At 43.1% G+C, this 25,926-nt stretch overlaps 1 protein-coding gene across 4 annotated transcripts in view; it reads left to right on the forward strand.

The window, feature by feature from the left end:
- Nucleotides 1-25,926, forward strand: part of BMX (BMX non-receptor tyrosine kinase) — a 49,221-nt gene that overhangs the window by 14,758 nt on the left and 8,537 nt on the right. For all 4 annotated transcript variants that reach the window (XM_064573787.1, XM_045875098.3, XM_064573785.1 and 1 more), the window contains exons 6-16: nucleotides 1,950-2,014; nucleotides 7,006-7,181; nucleotides 10,167-10,238; nucleotides 10,916-10,969; nucleotides 13,840-13,894; nucleotides 15,074-15,153; nucleotides 17,849-17,976; nucleotides 20,171-20,245; nucleotides 21,030-21,201; nucleotides 24,393-24,609; nucleotides 25,467-25,531. In XM_064573787.1, coding sequence (XP_064429857.1) covers nucleotides 1,950-2,014; nucleotides 7,006-7,181; nucleotides 10,167-10,238; nucleotides 10,916-10,969; nucleotides 13,840-13,894; nucleotides 15,074-15,153; nucleotides 17,849-17,976; nucleotides 20,171-20,245; nucleotides 21,030-21,201; nucleotides 24,393-24,609; nucleotides 25,467-25,531 — 1,159 coding nt within the window. The remainder of the gene's footprint in view (nucleotides 1-1,949; nucleotides 2,015-7,005; nucleotides 7,182-10,166; nucleotides 10,239-10,915; nucleotides 10,970-13,839; nucleotides 13,895-15,073; nucleotides 15,154-17,848; nucleotides 17,977-20,170; nucleotides 20,246-21,029; nucleotides 21,202-24,392; nucleotides 24,610-25,466; nucleotides 25,532-25,926) is intronic.

A 25,926-nucleotide genomic window follows, 5' to 3' on the forward strand; every position in this document is an offset into this window, starting at 1 on the left:
TCTCATCCTATCTTCAGGATATTTACATGGGGCAGTCTTTTTTTTCTTTTTGAAGATTTTTTAAAAATATTTTATTTATTTATTTGAGAGAGAGAGAGCATCCGTGAGTGAGCGGGGAGGAGCCCGAGGCGGGGCTTGATTCCATAATCCTGAGATCCTGAGATCCCGACCTGAGCCAAAATCAATAGTCCGAAACTTAACTGACTGAGCCACCCAGGCACCCCATGAGGCAGTCTTATATATTTTAGGAGTTTGTCACTGTTTAACAACAGTAAGTTGTGAATAAATTAAAAAGGAGAACTTATTCTGATGACAGTTTTACCAGCCTGAGCAAAATATGCTTGGATTACAACTTTAATGAATTGAGTAAGATCAGCGGTGACTTTATGAACTGTAAAACCCACAGGGACATGAGCTATTATTCAAATTCACTCCATTATAGTATTGACACCCGACGCTCACATTAATGGTATTACTAGTAATTTGACAACAAAAATCAATGAATAAATGTTCATTGTGTTTTCCATCTTAATTAGACTACACAGTGAATATTTATTCATCCTAAGTATATCACATTGCCCTTTATACTTGGGAATTATCGTGATTTAATGAACTATGCAGAAACTAGTGTATATGGATCCTCCCTCCACTGTAAGGGGCTGAGGAATAATGTTTCCTTAGAACATTATTTCTTTCCCCCAATTATTCTGTCCACGATCTGGCATCATTACCCAGCAGGCCAGATTCTAGCTCTGACCCTACCTCCCTGGGAAGAAGCAGGAAAAAAGGCCAGAGAGAGCACTCCCTTGGGATTATCTTCCTAGGCTCGGTCTGGATGGCATCTGCCGTATGTTCTGGGTACAACAGGCTCTTTTCCAGCCTCTGAGGAAAACGACAGAATTTGGAGGAGCCGTGGCCCATGAGCAGCTATGATATCACTTATCTAGCCGAGTATAACTTACTCCTCTGCTGGGTTACAGGGCTGCCCAAGGGTACAGTTACTAGGAAGGAAATAGTTGAGAGACTTGCTTCCTTCTGTCTCCAAAATGCCCTGGACCTTTCCTTTTCCAGGGTACGTGGCCTACAAGTAAGTCTGCCATACACCCCAGGTTGTTTGGAGCAGTCTCATTCTGCAGCTGGTGACCTGGCACAATTATTAAAAGCTTACCTATCCCTGTAAGAAACGTTCCAGGCTGGTTGGTAAGTTGTATGGCCGCTCTGCTTAGAAGGCACATAACGGCTTTACACCCATAGCCTGGGCATCTATCTACATGTGGAAGTGGAAAGAGAAACCAACAATTATCACAAGAAATGGAAAAAAGTATGGGATAGTTTTTGTTCTGACTTATAAATCAGCTTCTTGGGGATGCCTGGGTGGCTCAGTCGGTTAAGCGTCTGCCTTCGGCTCAGGTCATGATCCCGGAGTCCTAGGATCAAGCCCCGTTTTGGGCTCTCTGCTCAGCAAGGAGTCTGCTTCTCCCTCTGACCGCCCCCCCCCCCCCACTTCTTGTGTTGTCACTCTCTCTCAAATAAATAAATAAAATCTAAAAAAAAATCAACTACTTATAAGCATCTCATATGAGCCAATCAAAGAGGAATCAGACATGGATTCTGAACCCTAGCGTCATAGGTACTACCGAACGAGATTAGATATCTGTATTTCAAATGCAAGGGGGAAATGCAGTATAAATTAATAGTTCACAGGATTTAGAGGAACTCGAATTTTTTTATCCATTTGGGGGAGGATATTGCTAATCCAAAGTGGAGGAGTGGTGTTTTAGTTGAGCGTTACACAGGAAAACAACAAAATCACTCCAGATGCTGCGTCTAAACTCACGTCATCTGAAGCATTGATCCCATAAGCTAGTTAATCTTTTGATTCTTAACATTGGGTGTTTGCTTTGTTTTGTTTAAAGTCCCTGCTGATATTACTTGGTTTTTCTTTTCAGATGCTGATCTGCACATTACAACCCATGAAGAGAAACACAGGGTTCCCATCTTCCCAGACAGAGTGGTAAGTCGATATTTAAAATTTTTTGCATAGCCAGGATATATTAAAATAAACCAAGAGTTGCCAGATTCAAGACTAGAAAATATGGCTGCATTCAGACTGCTGAGCAAAAAGAGGACAAAGGTGAGCTGTCACCCATAGCAGTGGCAGTATCGAAGGCCAAGGTCAAATATTGAACCATTTTACCATTTTATATTGTTATACTTAATAACTGGGCCTTTTCTGACCTGTAAGCACATAAATAGTCGCCAAGAAATGGGTGCATGTGGGAGATGTCCTTACGATGGCCTCACACATGAGTTATTAGCTGTCATTCCTCCCCCAGCAGCAGCCTGGCCAAGACTGCCTCATGTGAGTATCCTGGCGAAGGATGGGACTCCATAGGGCACAAGCAGAAAATAACCTAATTCTTTCTCTCTGTTATCCCTTCAAAGCCACTTGATGGGCTTTCTTCTCTGTCCCTGAATGGAATGGAATTCCAGCTGCTAGCCAATGAAACAGAATGTCCCAATTACTAGTAGTCATGAGAAGAACCTCTCAATTGTCCCATCCAATGCTATAATCCTACAACTCCAAACATCATTCCAAGTTACAACTTCTCCCCTTCACATAGCTCAGGTGTGCATCAGCTGGCAGCCTGCTTTGGGGAGAGGGCCACGGAGAAGCTGAGATTTCTGACTCTGTCATGGTTGGGGCCCAGGAAGAGGGGGTCTAATAAAAAGCAGTCATTTGTGGCTGATCCCATCATGATTTTGGTAGGGGTGGCTCCTGGGTGAGACAGTTTCCTAATGCTGATTCTTTAGCTTATGGGAAACTTTCGTGGGTTCACCACGAGCGTGCAGAGCCAAATGAGTTTTATGACAGAGGGGTAGTTCTTGACCCTTAGCTCTTGAGTTTCTTTTTTTTTTTTTAAGATTTTATTTATTTATTTGACAGAGAGAGACACAGTGAGAGAGGGAACACAAGCAGGGGGAGTGGGAGAGGGAGAAGCAGGCTCCGCGCAGAGCAGGGAGCCCGATGCGGGACTCGATCCCAGGGCCCTGGGATCATGACCTGAGCCGAAGGCAGTCGCTTAACCAACTGAGCCACCCAGGCGCCCAGCTCTTGAGTTTCTAGTCCTCATATTTCTGCTGGGTCGATTCACCCATCTTGGACAGAGTTTCTTTCAAGGTGGCTCCCAGAACCCTCTCCCAAGGGTGGAGTTGGCCTACAGTACGACAAACAAAACCTTGACCGCTCTGCTCTGTGAGAGTCACAGATGCTCTAGAAGCCCTCCTAAAAGTAAAGGAGTGTCTCTACCCATCCATTAGCTCTATGGTGTCTTGGGCACTTATTTTCAGCTGCACACTATCACACACACCTCTCTCTAAGTAAAAAAATATAATCTTTATGAACCACCATGAAGGACAAAAGGAAATCCATTATTGGAGTAGGTTAAATTGTCTCCCAAATTTCATGTTCACCTAGAACCTCAAAAGGTGACCTAATCTGGAAACAGGTCTTTACAGATGTAATTAATTAAGGACTGAGGTGAGATCATACTGGATTAGAATGTGTCTTTATAAGAAGAGGAGAGGACACAGGGAGATACACAGTGAAGAAGGCCATTTAGAGACCTGGGCAAACCAAAAACCAAATAATCCAGTTTAAAAAAGGGCAGAAGACATGAATAGACACTTTTCAAAGAAGACATCCAGATGTCCAACAGACACATGAAAAGATGCTCAACATCACTCATCATCAGGGAAATGCACATCAAAACCACAATGAGATACCACCTCACACCTGTCAGAATGGCTAAATTTAACAACACAAGAAACGATTGGCGAGGATGCGGAGAAAGGGGAACCCTCCTACACTGGTGGTGGGAATGCAAACTGGTGTAGCCATTCTGGAGAACAGTATGGAGGTTCCTTAGAAAGTTGAAAACAGAACCACCCTATGACCGAGCAATTGCACTAGTGGGTATTTACCCAAAGGATGTAAAAATACAGATTCGAAGGGGCACATGCACCCCGATGTTTATAGCAGCATTCTCAACAATAGCCAGACTATGGAGAGAGCTGAAATGTCCCTTGCTGATGAATGCATAAAGAAGATGTGGTATATCTGTACAATGGAATGTTGCTCAGCCAACAAAAAGAATTAAATCTTGCCATTTGCGGTGACGTGGATGGAGCTAGAGAGTATAACACTAAGCGAAATAAGTCAGAGAAAGACAAATACCATATGATCTCACTCATGTGGAATTTAAGAAAGAAAACAGATGAACATATGGCAAGGATGGGGGAAAGGGAGAGAGGGAAACAAACCGTAAGAGACTCTTAACGATAGAGAACAAACTGAGGGTTGATGGAGGGAGGTGGGTGGGGAATGGGCTAAGTGGGTGATGGGTACTAAGGAGAGCACTTGCTGTGAGGAGCACTGGGTGTTGTATGTAAGTGATGAATCACTGAATTCTACTCCAGAAACCAATATTGCACTGTATGTTAACTACCTAGAATTTAAATTAAATAAATAAATAAATAAACACCTAGGCAGGAGATTCAAGTTATGCTACCACAAGTCAAAGAATGCTAGAACCACCAGAAGTTGGAAGAAGCAATCGAATATTCTTCCATAGAGCTTTTAAAGGGAGCACGGCCATGGAGAAGCCTTGATTTTGAACTTGAGGCCTCCAGAAACGCAAGAGAACAAATCTCTGTTGTTTCAATCCACCAAGCATGTACTGATTTGTCATGGCAGTCCAAGGAAACTAATACAATTATTAAGGTTGGAGGGCTTTATTTTGTTCTCAGCAACATTGCTATTTTAGTTTGGGTACATGCTCCAGTCCTGAAGCTTGAAAATTATGGCTTTATTAAACACCTAAGAGCCATGTCCAGAATAAGCAAATCTACAAGGACAAAGGGTTGATTAGCAGGTTGCCTGGGGTCAGGATGGGAACGGGTGACCGCTAACGGTCACAGGCGCCTTATGGGAGTGACAGCAATGTGCTCAGACCGGACTGTGGTGATGGTTGCCCAACCTGATAAATTTACCAAAAGTCACCAAATTCTATACCTTCTATATGGTATGCAAATTATAATCCAGTAAAATTTGTTTTAAACAAATCTAAGAGCAGAGGATAATTTAGGAGCCAGAAACCATTACATCTAATCTCTGGCAAGGAATTCTTGGGGAAATGTGCTGAAAATTATCAGTCAGGCAGATCATTGGCCAAGGGTTTCTAAGTCTGTTTTGATTGTAAGCTGCCCGAAGGGATCAGGGATCAGCGAGAGTATCATGAAAAACATGTTTCCCTTTGTTTTGTTTTTACCAGAACATTCAGTAGAGGACTTACTTTGCAGAGCTGAGGAAATTAAAAATCCACTTTCTAGCCCTTCTGTTCAGATTTCCGTGTAGGGAACTTTCCACAGCATTTATCTCTGGACAGAACCACCGCATAGCTCATAAACAGCAGTGTCCTGCAGAGCGAAAATTTCCAGGACATCGTCGACCCCTGCAAAAAAGTAAAAATACGAGTATGAAAAATTAAATGCAGAGCTTATATCTTTTTATGTGAATTTTCAATTGAAGCATAACATGCATTTGGACAAGTATACGAGCCCGAAGTGTTCAGCTTGATGAATTTTCACAAACAGAACACACCTGTATAACTCTCACTCAAATCAAGGAACAGAACATCACAGAACCCCAGGGGTACCATCATGTTCCTCTTTGGTCACTACATCCCACTGAGAGTAATCACTAGCCTGACTTATAACATCATAGCTCACTTGCTTGGTTTTGACCTTTATGTAAATGGAATCATAAAGTATATCGTCACATATTATCTGTCTTCCTCTGAGACTGACCCACACTTTAGTGTGTGGTTGCCATTTCCTCTCACTGCTGTATAGGATTCCACTGTGTGAATATACCCTTATATTCATTTTATTGCTGCTGTAACAAATTACCACAAATTGAGTGACTTGAAGAACACACATTTATTGTCTTGAAGTTCTGAAGGTCAGAAGTCTAAAATAAAATGGGTCCACATGGCGATATTCCTTCTGGAAGCTTTAGCGGGGGGGAAATCTATCTCCTTGCCTTTTCCAACTTCTAGAGGCAACCTACATTCTTCGGTTTCTGGCCCCCTCCTCCATCTTCGGGGCCAGAAGGGTAACGCCTTATGTTTAGTATCAAATAGGTTTATTTATTTATTTATTTATTTATTTATTTATTTATTTATTTATTTATTTAAGATTTTATTTATTTATTTGAGACAGAAAGAATGAGAGACAGAGAGCATGAGAGGGAGGAGGGTCAGAGGGAGAAGCAGACTCCCCGCCGAGCAGGGAGCCCGATGCGGGACTCGATCCCGGGACTCCAGGATCATGACCTGAGCCGAAGGCAGTCGCTCAACCAACTGAGCCACCCAGGCGCCCCAAATAGGTTTATTATTTTACTCTTTAAATGGGCATTTAGGTCATTTCCAGTTCTTATCGAATTGAAATAATTCTGCTACGAACATTCTTATATGTGTCTTTTGATTTCACTGCTGGGTATGCATACAGACTTTCTGGATCATAGGGTATATGCGCGCCTGACTTGAGTAGATTCTGCAAACAGCTCTTCAATGTGGTTATATACTCTGAACTCCAACCAGCCAAGTATGAGAGTTCCAGTTGCTCCAGACCTTTGCCAATACGTAGTACTGCCCTTGTTGCCCTTCTCTTTCTTTCCTTTCCTTTCCTTCCTTCCTTCCTTCCTTCTTTCTTTCTTTCTTTCTTTCTTTCTTTCTTTCTTTCTTTCTTTCTTTCTTTCTTTCTTTCTTTCTTTCTTTTCTTTCTTTCTTTCTTTTTCTTTCTTTCTTTTTCTCCTTCCTTCCCTCCTTCCTCCCTCCCTCCTTCCTTCTTTCTTTCCTAAGAGCTGATGTACTTAGCTTGTTAGCTCCCACTACCTGAATCTGTGCCTCACTGTGATATATTAAAATCTCTTGTCCTCCAAAGCTGAAGATTCCTCGAGCAGTTCCTATTTTCAGAATGAATGAACCATCCTCAAGTACCACCGTGGCCCAGTATGACAGTGACTCAAAGAGAAACTACGGCTCCCAGCTAACTGTCAACATGCAGCATATTCCAAGAGAAGATTGCCCTGACTGGTGGCAAGTAAGGAAACTGAAGAGGTAAACTTCAGCTTTTAGTCGGGCTGCCCAGCACGTAGGGTAGCCATCAGCCCCCTGCCTTGGACGTCAGCCTCAAAGCTGTCTACGCAGGCCCTAGCTGAGAAGGGCTGCCCTCTCCGGAAAGGCTCAGTGCTTGAGCCAGAAGCCTGGGCGAGCAGTGGCCCACTGGGACCGAATGGCATGGACTTCCCATCTAGATGATCTGATCTATGATCTAAGTAATACTTGTGCATTTTATTTCTTCCCCTTCCTCTCCCCCTTTTCCCCAAATAACCCTACGTGCCAGAACTTGGAAGCTTGAAAATATATCCTTTACATGTTTCGGGTGGGCTTCCTTTTGTCCTGTGCTTACAAATGCCAAATAACACTCCCAGCGAGGCCTCGGCTGCCTTCTCAGGATGGACATCTTCAGCCCTCCTGATGTGATCAGTCTTCACACATTTTTTAAGCGAAAATGAAAACTACCTGGAAGGCAGTACCTAAACTGTGTATCTCTCCAGGGTCTCTGGGACCGAGCCGGCCCCATACTTGATGCTCACTAAAGATTGAACTGAATCACAAGATGACAATAGAAAAAGGGTCAAGTGACTGTCCTTCCCTCTTTGGTGCCTCAACCCTCCTCCCCATCACATTCTTCACTGTCTGATGTCTCCTCACCCAGTCATTAGCCTCCCTGCAGGGCACCGGGGTCTGTCTTTCCCCACAATGGATGCAGAACATCTCTCTGACTCCTCAGGCATCTCCTTTCTTTGTTTTCTCCCTCGTGCTCTTATTTTTTTATTCTTTCCATCCTCATCATTTTTACCTAAAGCAAATGCCTCCCTCTACCAATGACACAACCACAGGGCCACACGGAACTTGAAAGAACGTGAGTGTATTCTTGTTGTTGCTTCTGGCATATAACAAACTGTGGTGCTTTTCATTTCAAAGTGGAGCTAGAGTCCAAGTGTATTCATCTGTACCTGGCCCCTCAGGGGACATGTCACATTTATTTGCTGCAACCCAGGGTTCTTGTGGAAGGAGACCATCGATAGACACAGGTCCTAGGAGAGCGAGTGTCATGTCAGCTTTGTGCCGGGGCCCGCTCTCTACCGGAAGCCCCAGGGATTCATTGAGGGAAACGTGCAGTGAAACTGATCAGTATTCAAATAAGTAGTCAGCACTATTAATTCATGGGGTGGGGGGGGAGTACAACCACCGATGCCTGAATGGCTAGATCCTATCTGGGTTTTTTTAAGATTTTATTTATTTATTTGAGAGAGAGAGACACAGCGAGAGAGGGAACACAAGCAAGGGGAGTGGGGGAGGGAGAAGCAGGCTTCCCGCGGAGCAGGGAGCCTGATGCGGGCTCGATCCTAGGACCCTGGGATCATGACCTGAGCCGAAGGCAGTCGCCCAACTGACTGAGCCACCCAGGCGCCCCATAAATCCTATATTTATTGAAAATACTGACTTTTTTTCATCTTGGATTTTTTGCATTAATTTTTATTTTAAAAATATCATTAACACGTTATTTACCTTGACTACTGAGTTTTTCTGACACCCCCTTAGATTTTGCACCCAAGATTCAGTCCTGACCTTGGATTCTTCCCTAGAACTCGAGAAAGCTAGTTATCTGAACAAAGAACCGATGAATCACTTCTTAGCCTGAGTAGCATTACATCAGTGAGTGAATGATGATGATTGCTAAAAGATCTTTGTGGACTGATTTTTAAAAATGCAGTCATGAGTCTCAGCTCACATAAGGAGATAATACTTTTTATCAACTATCCTTACTTGAACTGCTTTTTAATTTTTTCTGAGTAGTAAAATAACAGCATGCTTCCATTAAAGCATTCAAGTATTGCAGAATATCCAGGGTACATTCTTCTAGAACTATGCACACGTTATTTTCTATGCACACATTACCACGTGTACAGAATTAAAAAATCAGGTTCTCACCACGTACTCTTCTGTGCCACTCTCTGTCTTCACTTCACATCTTGGACATTTTTTCCCATTTAAGTACATGAGGCTACACTTCAGTTTTAATGTGGAAAAAATATTGAATGGTGGTAAAACATAGCATACGTTTTGCCATCTTAGTAATTTTTAAGCGTACAGTTGAGAGGTGTTAGGGACATTTACAATGTTGTGCAAGCTACATGATTATTCTGAATGTCTAGATAGTGTTCCATCATATGGATAAACCTAAGAGCTGCACCACTGATGGGCATTCCCTGTGTGTTCTTAAAAAAAACATAAAAGCTAAATAAATTGCTTAGCGTTTTAAAATAAGAATTTTCTTTTGAAGAGATGAAGTAAAAAAGCCATGCTAGTGAGCAAGGCTCTTCAGAAGGTAGCGCTGAGGGCTTTCTCCAGTCATTCCTTGAAATGGAGCCAGAGAAGCATTTCCTTGTTAAGGAAGCTTGTTGCTATGAAGGGTGGTTTTGAAAAAGGGCCTGAGATAGGAAGGCGAGCAGGAAATAGGTCCTACATTCCAAGCAAAACAGCCTTTGGACTTGGAGAGGTAGGCACTTCCTCATGCTCTGCCTACCACCCAAAACGGAAGAGGGAAAATGACGGGTGGCAGGGGGTGATGAAGACCTTGAGGATCTCTTAACCCCACGTGGAGTTAAAAGTTCAGTATTTTCCAGACTTTTCATTGCAATTGCAACAGCCAAGAGGGAAATAACATGTTAAAATATATAAGTGACCGAATGCTTGCATAGCAACAAAAAAATCAGGAGTCAAGATGATCTATTCATCCAACTTTTCTTTTCACACTTCTCTTTTGTTTAGGAACACTGTCAAGCTGCCTCTGGTTATTGGGGTCCCTGCAAGGATGAAAATGTGAAAAGGACTCATTAGCTGAAATTCCCAAACCAAGTGAAATACGATGGTCAAAATGTTAAATGAAGCTAAAAGATACCTAACAAAACTATTTTTCTCCTTTCACATTTATAAATAAACATAAGTTTACAAAAATGTATCTTTTTGTCGCAGCAATGAAGACTTTGCAACCAGCAACCAAAGGGAAAGGACTGTTGCAAATCACAGCACCTCAAAGATGTCATGGTAAATCAAATGCAGATACTCCTTTACGTCTAGGATTTGCTTCCATTTGCAGGAAAACTAACCACATTTGCAATCATTTTGCATCTAGACTTCATGTTTAAGGTAAAAACGAACCAAAAAAATTCACGTAGTTTGCCTCTCTGAACCCTCATCTGTGATTCAGTTGGTCTGAATCGATGACTTGTGGGTTACAGTATTCCTCGCACTGATATTTCCCGTCCATCATTCAGGATATGCACTGGTGTTAGCACGAACAGTAATATACCTGGCTCGGGCAGCTCTAGCAGGAGGAAGAACCACCTCAAGTCGAGTTACTCTTCTCTAAGAATTGCTCTATACACAACCTGAATTTTTTTTTTAACCTCCTACTACAGCTGCTCCCGAAGGTATTCATCTATTTCATGAGCCTGCTCTTCCAAAAGAGTCAAACAAATCCACGTTCCTGGGGGCCTCCTGTAGCAAAGAGCCATTTTCTCATTAAACTGGGCATGAACTCGACTTTTGAGTGATTCTCTCTTCACTTAGCCGATACCTTCCCAGGTGCAAAGAGGGAACCCTGACAGTCTAAATTTTATTTGTGGGGGTAAAAGCAGGGTGGGATTCGACCTTGCACTGCTAGGTAATTGCATTATTTCTTGGTGGTTTTTTGCATTCATGTCGTTTCCTCTCTTCTTAAGGGGATTCCCCGAGTCAAGTTCATCTGAAGAAGAGGAAAACCTGGATGACTATGAGTGAGTCTGAAAGTCTTCTGTGTTCCTCTAAAACTAACATAGATGTTTCTATTCCATTCTTCCCCAAAGGCATTAGAGCAGATGTCTCAGACTTGCTTGGGAGGCTGTATTTACTTGGGGAAACTCATATGAGGTGCTGGGCCATTTATCTGGATGACGGGTGATAATGAGCTGGGTTGTTACTAAGGGAAATATTTTTCCTCAGTCTGGATTATCTAAACTGGCTGTACATATTCATCGGATTTATCATATACCTGGTGTCCCCTTCACTTGACTTTGTCTTCGTAGATGCAGCATATGACATTTCTGCCGAGTATTTCTGCCCTGGAGGTCTCTGGACAGGGTGACCTTTGAAGGCTCTTATTAGCACTTATTAGTCCCGTTTTTGAAGTTATTTATGATACAGCAACAAGGTAGCGCAACAGACTTGAACTTGACTGCATTTATGTTGGGAGAGTCCTATTTCTAGGGCAGCCTTATCATTTAACATCCAGATTAGGATATTTTAGAAAGAGAAAGAGTGCACTATTAAATATTACACCTGGACATCAGGCATGAATTGGACTCTTCTGGGTGAATAAAAATGTAGGATCACCCCAATTATACTAAGACAGGTTGGCCTAAGGGGCCCTTAAGGTCCTTTCCAAAATCTAAGACTGTATCCTTCTACAAATAGGGACAAATAAGTCTCCGGAACTTTATTTAAAGTTGGCATTAAGGAGAGGTGGGAGTGATAGGGCAGACTGCATCTCCCGGACACCTGCTCCCCAATGGTGGCCAACTCACTTGAACACTGAGATTATACATCTTTTCAGTTCTATTTTTCTATGAGTGTGGTCACTGATATATTGGCTCTAGGTACAGTGAGAGGTTTTATAAAGTACATGTCACGGTTTCGACTCTTTGTCTTACCTCTAAGCCAACGTGGCCCTAGGCGTTCCCGCCACATCGGGGAAGACGTGCTGTAGGCCCCGCCCCTCCACAGCATGGCTTTTTCACCACCATCTAGCTCCCCGTGATCCCTATCTTCTTCCCCAGTATCCACCCTCAGGAAAGCCTCTGATAGAATAATTCAAACTAAGACATAAACGCTGAGAAACACCAGCACCAAAATTATCCAAAGATAATAGCACTTTGACGGATGACAAAGACTTAAACCCATGGCAATGAACCTCTAATTGTGGATGTTAATCTCGAGCATTTCAATGAATTGGAAGTCTCTCTTCGATTTGGAAAGCCCAGATCTGACCATGTGGACGATCTCTATCTCCATCATTTCTAAATTCAAATGGTGCCTGAGAGGTGTGCACTGGGGAAACACCAGGAGAGACCTGCCCTCTTCCAAGTCAAAGAGGTGCCGAAGGGCAATTGGGAGCAGAGGGCTGCGTGATCCGGGGCTTAGCCTCTCGCACCATGCTCGGTGCCCCCAGCTTCTACCTCTCTCAGTGGCACCGAAGCATTTGTTTGGTGGGGCAGAACTTCATGAAGATTTCTACTGTGTTCTATTGAAGGCTAAGGCACTGAAGTTTAGATGGAAAATCATACCTTAGGAGCAGGCTTAAGAATCTGGTCCTCTGGCAATGACATGCTGAAATCTTTTTTAAAACAAACAGAGCCAGATCTCAAGTAAAGTGTGTGTGTGTGTGTGTGTGTGTGTGTGTTGGGGGGAGGGGTTTATTCACAATCCCACCTTGCTTCTCCACGCCTCTGTCCTTATTCCCGATCATCTCTTTCTTCTCTCTCCCATAGGCATGTATTCTGGTTCGTATTCCCTGAGGAGTCTTTTGATTAGCTGTGATTAGCTTAAAATATTAACTCAGAAGAAGATGATCAGTTCATACCTCAAGTATTAATTATATCATATCTATAAGGGTAGAACTAGAAGAGACTTTTAAACTTACATTCAACCCTCATCCTCATTTTGCAGATGGGTAATTCCAAGGTCAAAAAAGGCCAAGTGGTTTGTCCAGAGCCATACAGCTACTCACTAGGAAGTTACGTCTAGAATTCAGACCTCCAAGCTGGCTGGTGGCTCTTTCCACTCCACTGGCCTGCCCACCAGCTGACACGCCCCCCGCCCCACCTAATACATCCTCGCCCTCGGGTTCTTTTTTCCTCTTCGGGTGTTATCCTCTAGCCAGAGGGTCCTCGTAAGCCCCCAAACCCATGCTCCATCCCACCTCACACCCTGTTCATTTCCCTAGTATGACATTCTAGCCAAAGCCAAAAGACTGCAGACACTGTTGATCTCACGTGAGAAACAACTCTGGAGCCTGTTGAGCTCTACACAGAAAGTAAGATGTGATGCTCTTGGCTCACTTAGAGAAAAAGGTAATATTTAAAGATCATGCCTGGCTGCCCCACATCATCTCTTTCTCAGGTTGCCGTACCTGTTACTGGCTTACTATAGCCATAGAGGCTTATCTACTGCTATCCTGCAAATAAAAAAATATTCATTAGAAAAGCATTTGCTTTGAAAATAGATGCTATAAGGTGTGCTTCTATCAGATTATTAAAAGAAAAATATAGGGTTGAAAGACAGGCAACCCCAACTTTCCCATTGGAATATTCTTTCATTCGTCTCATCTCCGGCTCTCGCTTGAAACAGTGACACATAGAACTCACGGGCCTGCCCGAAAGAGGCCAAAGGTTTTTAAGTGCTAGCCCGCGGGAAAACAGAATCATACGGAGGTGGTGCAGACTCGCGAATCCGTAGTTTTGAAAAGCCCCTGGGGGGATTCTCTAGAGCAGTCGGGTTGGGAAATCCCTGATCGAAGCTGATGCCTCATTGTACGGGGTAGAAAGTGGAGTGATCAGGCACGCGGTTACAAATTATTAACTCGCAAATATGCGATTCTTTCTCCTTGTAGCTGGTTTGCAGGTAACATCTCCAGGGCCCAATCGGAGCAGTTACTGAGACAAAAGGTAAATTATCTAGTCTTTAAAGTAGCCTTTAAGGATCTTTCTCCTTGGGCCCAGAGGGCAATGCCCTTACTTCTCATAGAAACCGGATGGCTAATTATACAGGCAAGTGGTCATAGAGGCTGCAGTCCAGCCCCTGGGTTACCAGGCCCTTCGCATGTAGCCACTTCCTCGGTTTTTCATTATCTCCTGCTGGGTAATAAACCACTTCCAAATTTGGCAGTCTGAAACAAGATTTAGGAGTTCTCGCCATTCTGTCCACAGGGTGCCATGGTTCTGCTCTGTGTGGCTGACGTGGGCTTCCTCACAGCCCAGCGATCCCAAGGCTTTTGTCAGGCCTGCTGATGCCCTATTAGCCAAAGCAAGTCTGCTGGCCTAGCCCGGACTCAGTGTGGGAGGGGACTGCCCAGGGCAAGAATACAGAGACATGATTGACTGGGGGCCATCTATGTAACAGCCTAGCTCAACTCTGTCCCTGCCCAGGAGCACCTAAACCGGAGGACGGCAGGTGTAATAGGGAATACCTCTACCTGATTTTGTTACCAAATTGGCACGGAATTAACAGACGCAAACTCTTTCCACCTGCCAAACTGATGCTGTGATACAGTTCGACCTAGTAAAACACACCAGGGATTCCTTTGAGGGGTACTAGTGAGAACGTGATGACGTCACCACCTAACCCGGTATCTCGTCAATGTTGTCACATTCATAGCTTATTGTCTGCTCTTTCTGAATCTGGATCTGCTTGGAATTAGCACAAGCCATAAAGAAAGACAAGTTGAGCATGAAACTTTAACAAATGATTTGTTCTGCGTCTTTGGCTTTCTAATACCTTCCGAGGTATTCTATTCCATGGTGATAGGTGGTTTTAAGTGTTATTTCTGAAAGGTTAAAATATCAGGTTTCCACAAACACAAAACAGAGAACATTATCAGAGAGGGTTAAAAACTAAGTGGAGACAGAGAGTCAAAGCACAGGGTAGGTCTCTCAAGGAACTGAGAGAGAAAAGGAGGAAAGCTGAACCGTGGGTCCCCTTCTGTGCCAGTTGTTGGGTGATCTGGGCCGTCAATGACATTTAAAGTCGATCGAAAAGATCCATTTCCCTACCACCTACCAGGAAAAATAGTTTTCAAGAATAATGAAAATGTTTTCCATTCCTTCCACTCTTTCCTTCCTTTCCAGGGAAAAGAAGGTGCATTTATGGTTAGAAATTCCCGCCAGGTGGGAATGTACACAGTGTCCTTATTTAGCAAGGCTATGAAGTAAGTATGACATGGATTTCTCTCTTTTATCTTGTGTGTATGTTCTTTGAATACGTTGGCCATTTAGTCACATTTGGGGATAAGACACCATCTTTAAACTCCGGCGTTTTGGCTCAAAGGATTTCTATCGAATGCAACCTTGCCCACCCAGCCCCGACTCTGAGCGCTCGTTCTCTGGGGGAGCCTCTTTTGCCCATCCCAGGCGACAGCGAAGTGCCCAGCGCACAGCACGCCTCAGTAAACACTTGTTAAGGGAATCTGGGGTTGTTCCCCTTGACTTGGTCCGAAGCCTAGAAAGAGAGAAAAAGCGCAATGGAGTCTGTCCACTCTCGGCCCGAGCCACCTGGTGAGTTGAGGAACCTTCCCCAGTGTCTGGTTTTTAGTCAGTCTCTCCATTAGGGGCAGGGCTAGCAGAAAGTTGAATCAGTGTATCTGTGTTCCCCAGATAGCTCCTTTCCGGGGTGCTGTCCTCTTTGGGTGGTGAAGCTGCACCTCGGGGTCCAACTCCCGACTCCACCATTTCAAGGCTTTCGGACCCTGAGCAAGTTTCTTAACCTCTGTGCCTCGGCTTCCCCATTTGAAAAGACAAAATAACAATGACTATTATGTTCTATGGATGAAGTGAGTTAATTCACGTGGTGGATCACAACAGTGCCCGACACAGAGTAAGCGCTTAATACATGAATAGCGATTACTACGATAGTTGTTGTTATTGTGAAGGAGCGAATCTAGGCGCTCCACTCCCCTGTCCCAACACCCAGGCTCATACGACACCCCCAGTCACCACCTGCAAGTCACCGTCACCGACACCGACATCAGGATCCTCTGCCAGAGTTTTACAAGCCACTGTCCCATTGGCTGTTAGCTCTTTTGTTCCTTCTAATCATTCTGTGAAGCAAACAGGAAAGCTGCTTTCACTGGCACCATTTTACAGATGAGAGGTTTGGGGTTCCACAAGCGCTCACGAAGACCCACCCACCACGTTAATAAGTGACCGACTTGAAGTTGGGCCTTCCACAGCGGAGTTCGTGTTCCTTCAACCACACTCCTGCGTCTACGTCAAGACCCCCAGGGTTCTGAGATAACAATCTGGCCAAATCTTGACTAGCACCATTTGAATATATATATATATATATATATATTTCTGCTGCCCCCATGTATACCCTGCCCCTGGCACCTATAGGTTTTTTGGTAATAACGAGTGATTAAAAGGTTATTTTATTTTGAGAAATGTTTTTATGGAGTATCTACCTCCAGTTTGAGAGACTAGGATGTGCCCTAAGCAGTGACCTGGCATTTTCCAATGCAGGAAGCCACCTCCCCGGTGCATCTCATGGACCAGGTTGCACACCTAGATGCTGGCTAAAGCCAACCCAGTAAGAACCAGGGGAAAAGATTTGCTTCACTGAATATTAAGAGCTCTGTGACCCTCTGGCCCTGCAGTTTCAGCCAAAGCTGCTAGCAGAAGTCTTCCTAGTCAAGATCCTTGACACCAGGTTTATTTTTGAAGGCGGCCAGGTAGAAAAAAACAGCAAATAGATAAGGAGTCAAGTGAAAATAATCCACATTCATGACTATGGAAGCCTTCTTTTATGAAACATCATCAACAGGCTTGAATGAATTTCATACTAAGACCAAGAGCAAAGTAGCCATTTGCAACAAGAAGACACGCCTTTCCCTTTTTATAGTTGCAATTTTAACTAGGCTGTTATTACAGCGACGACAACTTATCAATAGTTTCTTATGCACCAAGCATAGTGCGAATTGCTAGATATAAAAGCGCATCCGATCTCTGTAACAACCAAATGAGGTTAGCTAGCAAGCAGAAGACGAGGACGCAAAGCCCAGTTCTTGACTGCTAGGCCATACCCTAAAATCGGACACAGGCATATTATTTCTGATTAGCCCAAATCGATGTGCATCAATTCACCACTATCTTCCAAAAGGAGAGCAACGGGGAAAATATGCTTTATGTGGAAAAGGTACAAGTTCATGTGAGGAATTAAAGGACATCCCCACCCATTTCATCTTGCATGCTCCACTCCCCAAAGAGCCTCCCACCCCTGCTCTGGGTGAAACACCCACAGCCTAATCACCTTTGTCTCCCACATTTTAATATTCATTATTATCCTAAAAGAGAATTGGTGTTCAGAATAATGATCTTGAAGAACTGCACAGCTCTCAATCATCAAAGGAAGATTCTAGTTTTAGACTGGCTAAGGGAGGAACAGTGCAGAAAGTTGGAATTTTATTGTACATGAATTCTGTACGTGCACAAAGGTGACGCTGAGTTCAGAGAGGAGCCCTCTTCCATAATTACCAATTGTCATGGGTAGCTCTAGAAAAACATCAGCTGTCAAGACTGAGAAACCCTCTCTGCCTTCCCTCTCCAAAATTTGCAAATGCATCTAAATTATTATTTAACCATTGTTGAATCAAGCTTCAATCAATAATTAAAAACATTTTAGGGGCACCTGGGTGGCTCAGTTGGTTAAGCATCCAACTCTTGATTTCGACTCAGTCATGATCTCAGGGTCCTGGGGGGAATCAAGCCCCATGTTGGGCTCTGTGCTCAGCGGGAAGTCTGCTTCAGAATTCTCTCTCCCCTTCTCCCTCTGCCCTTCCCCCTGCTCCCTCTCTCTCTCAAATAAATAAATCTTTAAAAAAAAATCTAACATTCTGTCTTCCTTACTAGTGATAAAAAAGGAACTGTCAAGCATTACCATGTGCATACAAATGCTGAGAACAAATTGTACCTGGCAGAAAACTACTGTTTTGATTCTATTCCAAAGCTTATTCACTATCATCAACACAATTCAGCAGGTAATTTATTTCAGTTTTTCTTTTATGGGTCCTTGTTGATAAATAGCAATTTTCTTGGATACTACCAATCCTCCTAATATTCCTAATATTATCGGGAACCATGAAAATCAGAATAAAAATGCTCTCAAGCCACACATCTGCTGTGTTTTTTAGCCTACGTTTCCTGGAATATAATACTATATGCTCTAAAATGCCAGAAAAATGGAGTAAGCTGAGTGACTTAGAAGTAGAGATTCTCTTCATAAAAATATTTGCAGTCTTTTTCTGCCCATAGAAATAAGTTGATTACAAAATTCACACATTATAGAATTGTTTACCATTGGAGAGAGAGAACCTCCACGGACAAGTTGGTGTCTATCCTGACAGAATTTTTTCCTGTGCTGATACTAACACTTATTTATTATATATATTAATGAATTATATATGTGTATGTATGCACATTATATTTTTACCGAGATGAGATCATTCCACACATACTACTTTTCAGCTTGCTTTCTACATTCAACATGTCTTAGTGGTCTTTCCACACAAATACATATAGCTCACGGTCTATTTAGGAGCTACATAGAATTCTATTGTAGAATGCTCCATAATTTATTCACCTAACCCTGTATTGATTAGCAGTTGGATCGCATACAGTATTTTCACTTTACAATCGATGTTTCTGTGCACGGGTCTGTGCACGTGGCTCTGTATGAGTGTTTCTGTAGCCAGATTCCCTAGAAGTGGAATTTCTAAGATAATGTTAAGAAGATTTAAAACGTAGACATTTTCAAATGCTTTTCAGAGACATGCACTCCCGCCAACAGCAATCTCCTTCATCCTCACCAACACTGGGTACTATTACTCTTTAGATTTTGCCTAATTGACCCGTGAAACTGTATATAGAAATCCCTTCCAATGGAAGCGGGAACTCACCTGGTGTGGTGATCACTTCACGGTATATACATCTGTCAAATCATCACGCTGTTTACCTTTAAAATTACATATGGCCATAACATCTCAATAAGCTTAGAAAAAAAGAAATTTAAAAAAAGGAAATCTCCTCTAAGTGCCTTTTCTAGACGAGTGCCGCTTATGGGCAATGCCCGGACGGATTTCCAACAGCAAGTAAACATCTGTGGGCTCAGCATCAAATTTGTGCAAGTCTGTCTGACGTGATTACATGCACATAGTGGAAATAGCCTTACTCCTGGCTTTGATTTTGGTCCTTACTTGTGTTCTTCCTTTGTCCCAATTTCCTCAATTGTATATTTTAACCTCTAGCACCTCAAAAGTACCCTCAACAGGTATTGTATAAACAAATATCTCCAAGTAGAATGATTCCACTCCAGAGGATGCACGAGAAACTCTACAGGGTATAGAAAGAAAACATTAGAATCTTTCTTCAGATTTTTCTCAAAATCTCCTTAAGTTTTCTATTGTGAGTGTATTTTATGATTCACATAATGTATCAATACAGCAGCCATTTTGGAGGAGTGAGCTTTTTTTTTTTTTTTTTTTCTGATTAAAGGTTTGGGATTTAAAACATTTGGAGACCACTCATATAAAAAGTAAAGCAATATATAGAAAAAGGAAGGAGAGAAAAAGGACTTGGAAAATATCACACGTTTAAGCAAGAAACATTTTTCATTTTTTTCAATGAGTTCTTTCAAACCACTATAAATACTGATTATTTTAATCCAGCTTTATCATAACTTGATGTAAGCAATGAAAATGACTTGACCGTTTAATGCAACCTAGTAATAGGCTCAATGTTTAAAAATCAAGTGGTTTGCTTTTTATTTTGTGCCCTTCTGTACTGTTTGGTTTTTTTTTTTAACCAGATGTATGTGCTGTGTGTATATGTATTTAAATATGGGACTACAAAAAGATAGAACAAAAATGGGAAAATTTTTTAAATGAAAGATTCCATCGAGCAACTAATTTGATCGATTTTTAAAAATCACATAAAGTTGTTTTACTATTTTAATTTTTGCTTTACATTGAGCTCATTAGTCAAGCCAAGCAAATCAATACAGCTACAGGATGAATGGGGCCAGAATGGATCTCCTGTCTCCATCACGACATCCTGAACTCTGTGCTTTTGCGGCTACTCTGGAGAGAGCACAAGCAGAGGTGTGACCTGGTGTGATATCATGTGATGTCATGTGATGTGACATGTTGTGATGATATGGTGCTGGTTCCATTGCAGGCATGATCACACGACTCCGTCACCCTGTGTCGACCAAGGCCAACAAGGTTCCCATCTCCGTGTCCTTGGGAAGTGGTATGGACGTACATCTGGGCTCTTAAACTCCATTTCTCATCCATTTCTGGTTAAAAAATTATATATATATATTATATTTTTATTATATATATAAAATATGTAATATATATTTATTTAAAATATATTATATATACATTTACTTAAAAAAAAGAAGGAAGACAGGAAGAAGGTCCCTATTCAGATTGTGCCCGGGAAGGCTTCAGCAATAATATGTTTGTTCATTTTAAGGAAAAAAACCCAAATATCTTTTTTGTCCTCCCGACCTAACTCTGTAATCTCCTCAGCCTTACCAAAAAGATTGTCCAATTTGGCCTCTTATTAGACCCAGTCATCAGCTTCTAGAACCCCATTGCCTGTCCTTTCTTCTTCCGGGCTTCTGTGCTTGCTCAGGGGAGCCTGTTTTCAACCTTGTGTATTTAGGATCATGACATCCACCCAGATCACAGTTTAGTTTGCTTTATAAAAAAACACTAGTGATTTTTTTTACCAAGCTAAGAGCATCGAGCGTGTCTTGACACCAGACGTTTCTAAGATGCCTCTGGGTGGCAGAGCGTTCTAAGCCTTTTGTCAAGAACTATATTGTCCTGGTGGCATTATCGTGTGGTCAAATAGGTCATAAGACCATGTCACTAAGGATCTTTTTAAGTGATCAACTTAAAATAAAAAGTCTTGCTGTTCTTTATATTGTCAATATGAAACTCATTGGAGAAGATATCACTTGGGAAGCTGTCAGCCCCAAAGCCTTCTATTCTCATCCTAAAGAGTGTCTATCTTGCCTTATTAGGAATATGGGAACTGAAAAGAGAAGAGCTTACCCTCCTGAAGGAGCTGGGAAGTGGTCAGTTTGGAGTGGTCCATCTGGGCAAGTGGAAGGGACAGTATGATGTTGCCATTAAGATGATCAAGGAGGGCTCCATGTCAGAAGACGAATTCTTCCAGGAGGCCCAGACCATGATGTAAGTTTCTTCTGAGGAATGGCAGTTTGGCCCTTACAGTGGAGGGACATTCATGCTAACAGGTCTGTCCCTAACATTTGCAAGGCCTAGAGCAAGAGCCCATGTATCATAGGTATACTTAGAAGTTATAAATCAAGCTGACACATTAAATCAGTTCTATGCTCCTACTTTGACAAGTATACCTCCGTAACAACCTGAGAGGCCATATTCAAGTTTAGAATTCTCAAGAGTCTTTAGAGAAACGAGCCTCTGGCCCATGTCACCCCACTCCCACACCAACTCTACCCCTCTCCTTTCTCCTCCCACCCCCTGCTCTGTCCTGCAATGTGCTCAGTAATTATGTGTACACATAGCATTCAGTGCATCCAAGCTCCCTCTGTGTCCCTCACAAACAGCTCTGTATCAGTTAAGGATCTTGGTTGCGGGTAGACACACCAATAGCGTGGTTCACTCTTAGGGGAACTGGCCCAGGAAGGGCCCACCCAGGTCCTGGAAGAGGGCTCAGGACTATGTGGACAGGGGATTCCAGAGTCCTGGTACCCTAAGGGTGACCAAGAAAAAGAGATGCATGGATTCTGAGTAGGCATGTCCTTGCCCTTTGGGGAGGTGCATGGTGGGATGAAGAACAGAGTGGGGCCCTGTAGAGCACATGCCCAAGAGCAGGAGCCTCTAGTGACCAGGACTAAGGCAATACTGAAAACCAGTGTCCTATGGACAATATCCTTTTCCTTCCTGGTACCTTCAGTACAGTCTGACAGAATCCCTTTCTCACCGCTTCTTTCCTCATCTGATAAATGAAGATACCCTTCCTAACAGGCCTTAGCTCCAAACACAGTCCGCAATGCTGATGTGTTCTTTCTCTCAGCTTGCTCACTCACATGTGCTCACTTTCTCTCTCCCTCTTCTGGCCCCCTCTCATCTATGTAAGTACAAAGAATTATTTTAATGATTCTACCTCTTCTTATAAACATGGTGAATCAGACTTTGAAAGGTGACCGACCATCCAGGTTTGCCTGAGACTTTCCTGCTTTAGCAATGAAAGTCCTGTGATCCAGGGACCCCTCAGTCCCAGGCAAACTGGGACAGCTGGTCATCCTGCCTTTAGGGAACTAATCAACATGATATGAAAAACAATGCCATAGCAGGATTTTGAGCAAAGATAGTTGAAATCACAAATCCTAGCCTGCTGCAGAGTAATGGCACTTTAAAATTTTTTTAAACACTTATATAGTGCTTACAGGCATCTCTCTGAGCACTTTATAAATATTAATGCATTCAATCCTCCTAAGAAGCCTAGGAGGGATGTGCCATTGTTATCTGTGTTTTATAGGAAAGTGAAGCAGAGAAATGTTAAGTAACGGGCCCAAGGTCAGCAAGCTAGTAAAAGTTGGAGAGCAGAGATGCAAACCCAGGCAGACATTCCAGTCCATTTCCTTAGTCATTCTTTTGTGAAGACCAAAGGTACCAGGAGAGTCCGAAAAATCGCTTTGACCACAATTGCAGAATTGTCTGGAAGTAGAGGTACTATGTGAACATAAGCCTGGTTTCACGGGCAAGCAACCTGCACCGTTCTTGAGGGCCCCCACACTTAGGAGGGCTCTGCACTTGCTTTACTGCTGTGATGTCACAGCTTGAAATTCTTTTAAGACTTATTTACTTATTTTGAGAGAGAGAGAGAGTGGGGGGGGAGGGACAGAGGGAGAGGGAGAGAGAATCTCAATCAGACTCCCTTCTGAGCGGGGAGCCTGATACAGGGCTTGATCTCATGACCCTGAGTTCAGGACCTGAGCCAAAATCACGAGTCAGATGCTCAACCGACTGAGCCACCCAGGCCCCCACCATTTTGAAATTCTTACTAATTCTCAAATAAGGATCCCTGCATTTTCATTTCATACCGGCCTCTGCAAATTATGTAGCCTGTCCTGCCTTGGGCAATCATACTGTCATAAAACTGGGGAGGAGACCTGTAATGTCCTCCTTTTGCAGGACAGAAAAATGTAGCAGAAACTCCTGTAGGCTTACGGTGTAACCCCTGGTCAGTGACTGAATTTACTCAAGGAACAGCTTTTTTTGGGTGAGGGATCTTTGTCCAACCACTAGCCTTCCCTCTGCAGGGAGCAATGCTGAGTTCCAGGCCATTCTCTAAAATAGCTGATAGAGGCATAATCGAGCTCATAGCCTTGAGCAACCTGATAAGGCCTGTCCCTAAAGTAAGAAGAAAATAATGATTTAATTAATTATAACTATTTAACTATAACTATATAAAATAACTTTAATAAATGCTCATTAAAAAATTCTAAAATTGACATGTTGGCTTTAAATTTACTTTACACATCAGAACATTAAAGAATCAGCCTGTAAATTGATCAATTACACGGACAAGTGGATGAACACCATAATAGCAGAGCGTCTATCTGTCATGACCTACCAGAAGGGCTATGTCAGGTGGTTACTATTTTCTAAATTTATTATTGAAAGATAATGTGGGGCACTGGCTGGCTCAGTCAGTCAAGCGTTGGACTCATGATTTCAGCTCAGGTCGTGATCTTGGGGTCATGGGATCGAGCCCCGTGTAGGGCTCTGCATGGGGAGTCTGCTTGAGAGTCTCTCTCTCCTTCTCCCTCTGCCCCTCCCCTACTTGCTCTCTCTAAAATAAGAGAAGAGAAAAAGAGAAAAAGAAAGATAATGTAACAATAATGTAAAATGAATTTCTTTAAAAAAGAAAGAAAAATCACGGGTAATCTCACTTCCGTAACATGGCAACTATTTTCATTTTTCCTGCACCCTTCATATTCTGATACAATTATTTTTTGAGAACGAAGTATTTGGACTTCAAAACTGAGAAAGTGAAATGGAAGTGATTGCCTTTAGTGTGTAGCTTCCTCCAAATCAGTCACGGAAATTCTCTAGATGCCAGGGGACTAAACAGGATCTAGGAGACAACAGACCATTGCTTCGCTGATTCTCCGTAGGACAGGCGAACCCAGGAGGCAGCTTTTTTTTTTTTTCCTTTTGCCTTCAAAGGCTGATGCTCCCAGAATAAAATCCACAACTTTTCCCGCTCTTTCTCTGTTCAAGTAGAATGGGGGACATTAAAACCAGCAAAAATCTGCAAGTGATTCATGTTCGGGACATCTGGAAAGTGGAGTGTGCAAATTTAGTACTAATCTTTGAAAATCTGTGGTTTCCAGGAAACTCAGCCATCCCAAGCTGGTGAAATTCTATGGAGTGTGTTCAAAGAAATACCCTATATACATAGTGACTGAATATATCACCAATGGCTGCTTGCTTAATTACCTGAAGAGTCATGGAAAAGGACTTGAAACCTCCCAGCTCTTAGAAATGTGCTATGATGTGTGTGAAGGCATGGCCTTCTTGGAAAGCCATCAGTTTATACACAGGGACTTGGTAAGCAAAGTCGCGGGCCCCTCAAAGCAAGCAAGGGCTCCACACAGTCCGTGCCTCCAGAGCTGGTGCCCTTGGCCGGCAAGGAGGGTGTCTCCACTTGTGCTTTGCTCCCTTGTGACTTGCCCAAGCACATGACACTTTTGTATTAAGAACCACAATTTCAAAATAAAATATTTGCGGTACAGAAAGAGAAGAAGCCGTCACGATTTATGTAGCTGTGTTGTGGTATGGAGGAAAACAGATAAAAAGGAAAGACTTTGGTCGTTTTAGTGCGTGTCACAACCATGAAACCCAAGCTGACCTTTGCTCCGGGAAGGGCTTAGCGCTAAAGCAGTCAATGAATACCAGCACTGAGAAAAACAAAACCAGGAGGAAATGAAATTTGTGTGTATCTTTGGCTCAGGCTGGGAGTGGGGAGCGTTCTACTTACTATGCACTGCTATTTACCTTTAGAGATTTTCTTGTGCCGAACAGCAAACATGCCGTGTGTGCTAGGCCAGAATTTATGCCTTCAAAGCGCCCGTTAACGCGTGGCACCCCAGTGGTGGAGAAGGAACCCCTAGAAATAGCTTTTCCCTTCTTGCTGACGAGCTGAGGTTCTGTGTTTAATGTGTAATACCCTTCATGCTGTTTGACAAGGGTGGATGCTTGGGTAAAAATACAGATGGGAGCACAGTTTCATTTTGAAAAATTGAGAATTGCAAAGGGAAAAAAGACAACTTCTCAACATTTGCGGTTTTGATAGGCGATCTTAGATTTTGTGAGTACTCTGCCAGAGAGAAGGAAGATCTTGGATTCTCATCTGGGGAGATTCTTGGCCACTTTTACTACTTGGTAATTTTGCTTTTCCCCCAAAGGCGGCTCGGAACTGCTTGGTAGACAGTGATCTCTCGGTGAAAGTGTCTGACTTTGGAATGACAAGGTAAGCCAGCTCCAGCTCAGCTCCCAAAGGGCAAGCTGTGGAAGAGGGACTTCCATTCACATCCACATGCCAGCAGAATTGTGGGCCTCGCGGCGATAGGGAACGTGCTCTGCACTGGGGGGTTCGAAATCTGGATTCCCTCCCCATACTACTTCCGACCACCTAGGAAACATGTTTTGCCTCATTTCTTCACCTGGAAGATGGGATTGTTCTTCAGAAATTATCCAAGGGGCGCCTGGGTGGCTCAGTTGGTTAAGCGACTGCCTTCGGCTCAGGTCATGATCTTGGAGTCCCAGGATCGAGTCCCGCATCGGGCTCCCTGCTCGGCAGGGAGTCTGCTTCTCCCTCTGACCCTTCCCCTGCTCGTGCTCTCTCTCTCTCTATCTCATTCTCTC

This window comes from Mirounga angustirostris, unplaced genomic scaffold, assembly GCF_029215605.1.
Source record: "Mirounga angustirostris isolate CCGP_5_RB_7025 unplaced genomic scaffold, mMirAng1.0.hap1 SCAF_11, whole genome shotgun sequence".
Classification (NCBI taxonomy): domain Eukaryota; kingdom Metazoa; phylum Chordata; class Mammalia; order Carnivora; family Phocidae; genus Mirounga; species Mirounga angustirostris.